The 7,532-nt window shown below is 53.5% G+C and overlaps 2 protein-coding genes across 3 annotated transcripts in view; both read left to right on the forward strand.

Moving 5' to 3' along the window:
* Positions 1 to 832: 832 nt before the first annotated feature.
* Positions 833 to 5,329, forward strand: LOC126577219 (uncharacterized). Its single transcript, XM_050238680.1, has 4 exons — positions 833 to 2,511; positions 3,257 to 4,079; positions 4,162 to 4,330; positions 4,484 to 5,329. The coding sequence occupies exons 1-4, from the start codon at positions 2,044 to 2,046 to the stop codon at positions 4,794 to 4,796; spliced, it is 1,773 nt and encodes a 590-aa protein (XP_050094637.1). The 5' UTR covers positions 833 to 2,043; the 3' UTR covers positions 4,797 to 5,329.
* Positions 5,330 to 5,787: 458 nt separating this feature from the next.
* The window catches only part of LOC126574422 (probable G-protein coupled receptor Mth-like 14), a 4,434-nt gene continuing 2,689 nt past the window's right edge, over positions 5,788 to 7,532 (forward strand). The window contains exons 1-2 of one of the 2 annotated variants that reach the window (XM_050234612.1): positions 5,788 to 6,894; positions 7,030 to 7,319. In XM_050234612.1, the coding sequence (XP_050090569.1) occupies positions 6,711 to 6,894; positions 7,030 to 7,319 (474 nt within the window). In that variant the 5' untranslated portion in view covers positions 5,788 to 6,710. The remainder of the gene's footprint in view (positions 6,895 to 7,029; positions 7,320 to 7,532) is intronic. The other variant, XM_050234613.1, reaches the window with a different exon arrangement.

The following is a 7,532-nucleotide window of genomic DNA, read 5'->3' on the forward strand; positions in this document are numbered from 1 at the left end:
CGAAAGGGACTTTCGTTATGTGAAGTCGGATTTCCCTGCGCCCAGCTGCCATTCACTGACGACTGGCTTCCACAGGGTCATTACTACCTGGTCCGTAGTTCCCAATGATTCATCACCATCACTCTCAGCATGCAACCGTGGCAGTCGTTTTCGGTGATAACCATCGTGTCCACAAAAAAAAACCCCACTGCAAGGTCACAACCATCATACTTTTGGGTTGGGGAGTGACTTCACCAAACCATCGCTGGATCGCATTATGCCAAACCAATGGACCATATTCTGATCGAGCATACATTTGAGCAACGGATCCGTTCTGGCGGTTCGACTTGATTATGCGTAACGACGCGCGCGCGCGCTCCTATACCTATCGCTATGCATGAGCGGTAGCATGTCCGCTTCGCTGGCGGAACCTTTACCGGAAGCACACCGGAAGCCGGTACTGTGGGGCCCTCCGCACGTACCCCGTTACGCTCCATCATCAACTGCATTGCGACAGTGTTTGTGCAACACGCTTGCTGACTGGCTGGCTTGCTGGGGCTGGTTGTGTTGGCGCAACGTGGTCCATCGGGCACTTCGGGAGGTCGGATCGAGGTGTCTCTTTGGTCTCTCTCTCTCAGGCTTTCGGGATTCCGACCGCCCGCCGGAATCGGCGTGGGTTACTCCGTTTGGCAAACGATTAGATATGGAGCTGGAGTGCACTCAACGGGGTGGCGCTTATCAAACCACTCCAAAAACTCGCCGCGCGAAGGGGATGTCGAAAGATTGTCGCGCGCTCGCAATCCTCCAGCCACTCTCGGTAGTAGTCGTCGAGGCTGTGTCGATACTGTCACCACAAAAAGGTGGGTTGGTTGTTTGTGGTCGTGGCTGCCGGGTGTGCACGGGGACCAGTTCGGAATTCAATACCCCATCGTCATCGACCGTGAATTAATCAGGCGCCGCGGCAGCGTCCGCCGAGGAATTCGGGCCAGCAGCAGCAGCAGCCCGGTCAAACAAGCAGAAGCAGAAGCAGCCATTGCAGCGTGAGTGAGAGACGGCCGACGAGAGCGTACTACGTACAAACGCACACGTTCAGACCACATTCAGCGCAGTGGTAGGAGTCGCGCAGTGTCTCGATACCTGGCGACCACGGCCACTCTGCTCTGTCGAGTGAGTGGAGCGCGTACATCGTGGTTAACCCCGTTTGGTTGGCTGTGGTCGCGTCGCTAGTAGTACCCTTAAGTGGTTGGCGCAAGGTTCTTCGGTTCGGTTGTGTGTTGGTGGCATCTCCGCCGCTACTAGCCGGTATCGATCACAGAACACAGATCATTCGCAAAAGTCGGCATCCCACGGTAGGAGCTGCAACCCTTTGAGGTGCCATCAGCAGCGACAATTTCTGCGGCCACATTGAGGTGTGGTCAGTGTGGTTCTCGCTCGCTCTCTTTCTCTCTCCCGTATGCGTGACGGGCTCTCCAGGTGTGTGCGTTGTGCGTGTTACGTAAGAGTGTTGATCCAGTTCCCGACTTCCAAAACAAACCCAGCGTCCGTGGAGCCACCCTTGCTTGCATGGCCTTGTGCCCAGGGGTTGCTTTTCACTCGCGCGTGGTCGTCGTCGTCGTCGTCACTGGAACACGTCACATGTCGTCGCAGTGTCGATTGCACACCGTCCAACAGCCCAACACCGGTAATTAGGTCTGGCACGATTTGTGAGGCTCACCTATTAACGCCCCGGAGCCTTCTCCTGGACGCACCCGTATTTCGGTAGCGTACAAAGTGACCGACGCGAGACTCGAGGCCGCTTACTCAGTAGTAACGGTGCTGCAGGGTACGCGTGACATGACTAACGTACCCCGAGCGTCCGCTGTGTGGTGACTCAGTGTCCGCTGATGGTGGTGGTTGTGATTGAATCGCACGCTTCGCTGACTTTCTTTGCCTGATTCAACTGGCCTGCTGCTGCTGCTGCTGCTACCGGTTGACCGGTGTTGTTGTGATTCTCCGGTTGGATACGCAGGTTGCCGGCCGGAGGAACTCGCACTCGATTCGATCCGATTGACAGCGTGTTGCGCCATGTGGCCGTACTATCGGCAAGTGTTGCCTCTGGCGCTGGTGCTAGTGCTGTCACTTGTAGTGTCCCGGTATGATGCCACCATCAGCAACGCAAGTAACAACGGTGCAGCAGTGCGTGAGAACTCGTTGTCGACACTTCAGGAGGAGCCCTCGGGCAACATTACACTGCCGTCTACCGGTGGTAGTGACACTACCCCGTCGATTAGGAATGTAAATGAAAGTGATATTACGATAAGGACTACAACAGTCACCCCTAGTGCACCTGTGATTGTAGCAGAAACGGTAGCAAACGAATCACCGTCGTCAACAATGGTGGAAGAATTGATAACAGTCCCATCGACCACGCTGTTGCCTTCTTCCACACCTTCAAAACCGACAACAACGACGACGACGACGAGTACGACCACTACTACCGACGCACCGCATTCTGAAGAGCGGGAATTTCCATCAAATTGCTCGGAATTCAATGTAAGTATCGAACTGTTCGAATGGTTTTCTCGTTGACTGATCCATCGACGTCACTTGACGCTCCTTCGCTGGTGATAAGGCTAAGGATCATAAAGTGTGTTTATCGCGCGGCGTCCACCTCTTTAGCAGCCCGTGACTGGCTCCGAAACCTCACGGACGAACGTTTTACCATTCATCCCTAATTGCTGTTTAACGAGCGCGACACGAGACCGTGACGTCGATGCTCGGGCATGAAGGATTTGTTTGTTGATGGTGCGCCGGTCGGGCTACATTAGTCCCACGTGTTCGGGTGCTCCGTTAGCTTCATTCGATCCCCCTATCATTACTGTCGCCGCCGGTCTGGCGTCTAGGGTGACGACAGAACGATAGGCGTTGAACCGTTTGGCTGGATTTGATTGCTGATTCGAGATGCAAATGTTGAAGCTGTTGGGGAGGCGATGTCGATACCGTAGCTCCATCTCAATCTGGATCCGCTGTACTTGCCTACAGACTTACTCAAATAAATAGACCTGTTCCAAGAAAAAAAAACTCAAATGAGATTCTGTAAATTCAAGACTTTTTCACACAATGAACGCAACAAACACGATTGTAATTGAAGGAATGCCAAATAGAACTGAACCAAAGCGAAACTAACCGATGAATACTAGATCTCCTGGGAGCAATCAGGATATTTTACCTTTGAAGCGGTTGCTTCGATGAACCGGGTCTGCTACAAAGCTAATTGCATTCATTTTTTCATTTACAGGCCTCGCCCATTAAACTGATGTACACCGAAAAGGCACGCATGGTCAAATGTTGCCCACCCGGGCAGATGATTCAACCGCAGAGCAACTTCCGCTTCGAGTGCGTCACCGGTACGCAGGATCTAAAGATTGAAACGATCGAGGCGCACTTCTACGGCAACAACGAGTGCATCGAGGTGAGCGAAAAGAAGATCACACTTCCGGTCGTATCGGAGGACCGGTGTGGTAGCGGTGGCCGGAATGCGCTGATGTACAGTGCCGATCAGGGCGATGAGTTGTACGTGCTGCAGAATGGTTCACTGTTGGTGCTGGAGCTCGGTTCGTTGGTGTCGGTGTTCGAGAGCTACTGCGTCGAGATGACCACGGACGATCAGCTGGTGGCGAAGGTGTGCGATGAGGAGCCGGAATCGAGCCGTACTGCCTACGTGTCGGTGCTCATCTGGATCGGTATTTCGATGGCAGCGTTCGTCCTGATCGCTACCTCGCTCAGCTACACGTTCGTACCGAAGCTGAATGACACGTTTGGGTGTCTTATCGCGTGCCATGCCGGTTGTTTGGCCATCGGTACGGTCAGCATTGGGTTGGCCCGATGTGATGATCACTGCATAGCTCGAGATTCGCTGGGAATTGCTGAACTGTTCGCTAACGCATTTCTCGGTACCGCGGTGTTCGCTTTCTTTCTGATGAATGTACTCAACACGGTGTACGTTGCGTACTACATCCCGAATGGGCTCGAGTATGATAGCAAAAACAAACGGGATATGTACGTGTTCCTGGCCGTACTGTACACCATCAGCTTGGTGCCGTTGGTTCTGCTGCCGAAAGGTAAGGTTAGGTGCGCCCTTGATGTCCATTCCGATGGTAATTTTGTATTTGAATTCCTTCTCCTCACCCTGTTCACTCGCAGGTGGTCTCGTATCGATCGTGTTCATCTACTACGGCGGTATTGCCGTGGCGCAAGCCCTCTCGGCCTACTACACACGCCGGCTGACCTCGGGCATCTATCTGCATATCAACGATACGGTCAGTGGTCAAACGAAAATTAATCACGTCCGATTGAATGACATAAGCAAACAGTAAGTATCAGCCACTCCCTGCCATGGCGAAGTGGCATGGGAAATGCACCCCGGAATGTTATCGCACCCGCCCATATGGCCTCATTCCCTCGTCTCTACATCTCTCTCTCTCTCTCTCTCTCTCTCTCTCTCCCTGTCTCTGTGTCTCTCTAGGACTCGTCTGTGCCGTATGTACGCGAGCTTCACGCTCGTCTGCTGGATCGCCTTCACCGTGCTGATGCTGACGACCAATATGACCGAGTTCCCCCGGATCATCACCGTCTACAGCATCGTGGTGCAGGGTCTGTTCACCGGCGTCGTATTCGTCGCCGGCAGCCAGAAGTGGACGATCATACGCGAGTGCTGGAGCAACTCCGGGTCGGCCGATTTGCGCGTACTGGAGAATGGGTTCGAGATGCGAACGCTGGAGAGTAATCGTCGCGCTACGCGAAATGCCGCCAATGACGACGATGGTACAGTATCATAGACCAGAGATCGTCACACCGCGTCCACACCGCCATATGCTTTCATGTGTCTGTGATGTGCCCGTGTCCCGGGCCGGGTGCCGACAACTTTGCGGAAAAAAGCCTCCCGCACTCTCTCTCTCGCGAGAGTGTGACTCATATGACGTACACATTCCATAGCAATGTCGTAGCAAGTTACCGGAAGATGTTCGCACAACAAACAAAACCTGCCGAGTACTGTGTTGTCCTGTGTGTATCGTGTGCCAAATGTATGTAACGGGTTTAGAGAGCAGCCACAGTTGTACGGTGCCTTCTTGTACACCAAACCAGCCTGCCAGCCAGCCAGCCAGCCAGTAGCTAGTGTGTAAATGTGAATTCGAATTCAAATAGTCAGACAAATAGTCGATTAAGTTATTAAGACGCTGGGCGGCAGTCGGTTGGAGATTTAAAAATAAAAAAGTACGAGAAACGAAGATGTAAATGAAATCGTGATATGGATAAAACTATATTGTTGCCTTTATTGTAATGGACAGTAAAATCCACAATCAATCGGTCGAATCATGACAACATTTTCTAACCAGAATCACCCCAGTGGGCGCCATCGTTCAGTTCTCACCGAGTTGATTGGAAGGCACGACAAGTGTCGCACGGTGTGCCTGATCGGGCAGAAGGGGTCACTACTATCTAAGATCAGTCCAGCAATAAATTCTTCTTGCAGCTCTCCCCAGCACTCAGCCATTGCCACTTCAAATGGAACACCGACTCAGGGTCCACCCGGCTCGGCGATTAGCTCACGCGCTACGCAAATATGTGACGCGATCGAGAAGGCATAGAGTTCGTTTTTTTTTCGGCCAGAACGCTATCCAAACAACACGTTTCCGGCAAAGGCCGGCCCCAGCCGGTGCGCATCTCACGGTGGCCCCACCAATCTATCAGTCTCGCGATGTGAGCATTCGATGGGCGACGACCACGGTTACCTGCCTGCCTGTCCGCACGGTGTTGGCGTTTCGGGAGCGGTTTTACGATTTCCTCGCAGCAGATACGCACCTCGCTATCGAGTTTTGCTGATAACGAACTAGCTACGTCAACATGAGACGGTGAAGGGACGTGATATTCCCGGTCAACAGCGGCCAGCAGCACTACGGACTAATGTTTAGTCTAGTGTACTCGTCTCGTCTAGCGACAGCTCTTGGACGGATCGTGCGCGACTGGTGACTGCGGTTGGTGGATCGGATTCGGTGTCACTAGTGAATTGGTCAGCGCACGCATGGGTTGGGCATCGGGCCGTTCGCGCATCCATCTTCTATCGCCGGTGAAGGTTCGCCCGAAAATACCACCTTACGGTGGATCTTGTGATCGGTGATCGAAAATCGACGTCATTTTGTGGGGCGTGAATTTCGTTGCAGTCACACCCGGGACCGTGACCGAGTGAGTGCGCTTGCGAGCAGGCATTTTGCGTAATATTCCGATACTCGCCGCTGTGTCCGCTAGAATTCGTGTACCATCCGTCCGTCCGTCCGGTTCGCTATCTCATCGAGACTCCCGTAGTAGGAACACACAAATACCGAGGGACGGGCTTATCGGACCATTAGCCGAACCGAACGGTATAGTTATCGGTCCCGTAGGGATCGGTCCTTCGGTACGCGGTTCCGTACAGTGCAAGGTGAATCCATCAACGAGTGCTGATAACCGAAAGCTTCCGGGATATATAGGGGGGGGGTGCAGGGGCATCAAGTACCTGCTGCTGGTGGTGCTACTCATGAGTACTTCGGTGCCGGTGTCGTGGCCTTCGAGGCGAAATCGCGAGTGACCAGGGCCTGTCTTCGACCCGCAGTTTCGGGCGGTTAGTCGCGCCTGGACGGGCCATGTTCGCACATTGCCAAGGTGGGCGCACATTAGACCTTCAGTGACAGTGATCTCGTGAGAAGCAGAACATCATGGCTCGGCGATCGTCGCCCGTTGTGTTAAGCTGGTGGCTAATTGTAGTGTTGGTGCTGTTGCAGCAGCAGCAGCTACAGCCGGTGAACGGTGGCGTCGGAAGTGGCAAGCACTTGGAGGGTACGTACGAGGAGTACGATGATGAGGGACCCTACCATCGACCGATCGTGGTGCCGAGCGAAGGTGCTGATGATTCCGATGAAGCTGCAGAAGCAGCAGTAGAAGTTCTCGACGAGTGGCAATCGCTGGAGCACGCTGGCGACACGCTGCACTACGACATACTGGAACCGATCACTGATGATGACATTTTCTATTCAGGAGACTACAACTATGACTACGATGGGCTGGACCAGCCGGTGCATCCAGTGGCCACACCTGCCGGCGAGAACACTACGCAAGAGCTTCCGATTCTACTGCACGGTGAATTCGGTGAACTGCATGATCCACCGCCCAGTGATATCGAGCAGCTGTTGAACGAAAAGCCGGTACTTCCGGTACAGGAAGTGCAAAGAAGTGACCATAATCTGACCAACATGACTACGTCAGAGGTGATACCGTCTACTACGGAGCAGGTGCCGGCGGTTGACGAGGATTGCAGCCGATATCAAGTAGGTGCCAAATTCCATCGTTCGCCCCCCCCCCCCCCTTCCATGGGCCTCATGACTACACACAAAAGGGGTAAAAATTCGTGTACGGTAGCGGTTGGGTGACCGTTTTGCTTAGCCGGAAGGCAACTACAATGTTGCACCTTTGGCGGATTTCTTGGGCGGCAGCTTAAGCGATAAAGCGCGACAGGTGATTTGATTAGAACGCCTCGCTAT

The sequence above is a fragment of the Anopheles aquasalis genome, chromosome 3, assembly GCF_943734665.1.
Source record: "Anopheles aquasalis chromosome 3, idAnoAquaMG_Q_19, whole genome shotgun sequence".
Classification (NCBI taxonomy): domain Eukaryota; kingdom Metazoa; phylum Arthropoda; class Insecta; order Diptera; family Culicidae; genus Anopheles; species Anopheles aquasalis.

Coding starts and splice junctions, on each gene's coding strand:
- LOC126577219 (XM_050238680.1), top strand. CDS start 2,044: ATGTGGCCGTACTATCGGCAAGTGTTGCCTCTGGCGCTGGTGCTAGTG. Junction 4,080..4,161: donor GTTGGTTCTGCTGCCGAAAG/GTAAGGTTAGGT, acceptor GTTCACTCGCAG/GTGGTCTCGTATCGATCGTG. Junction 4,331..4,483: donor TTGAATGACATAAGCAAACA/GTAAGTATCAGC, acceptor GTGTCTCTCTAG/GACTCGTCTGTGCCGTATGT.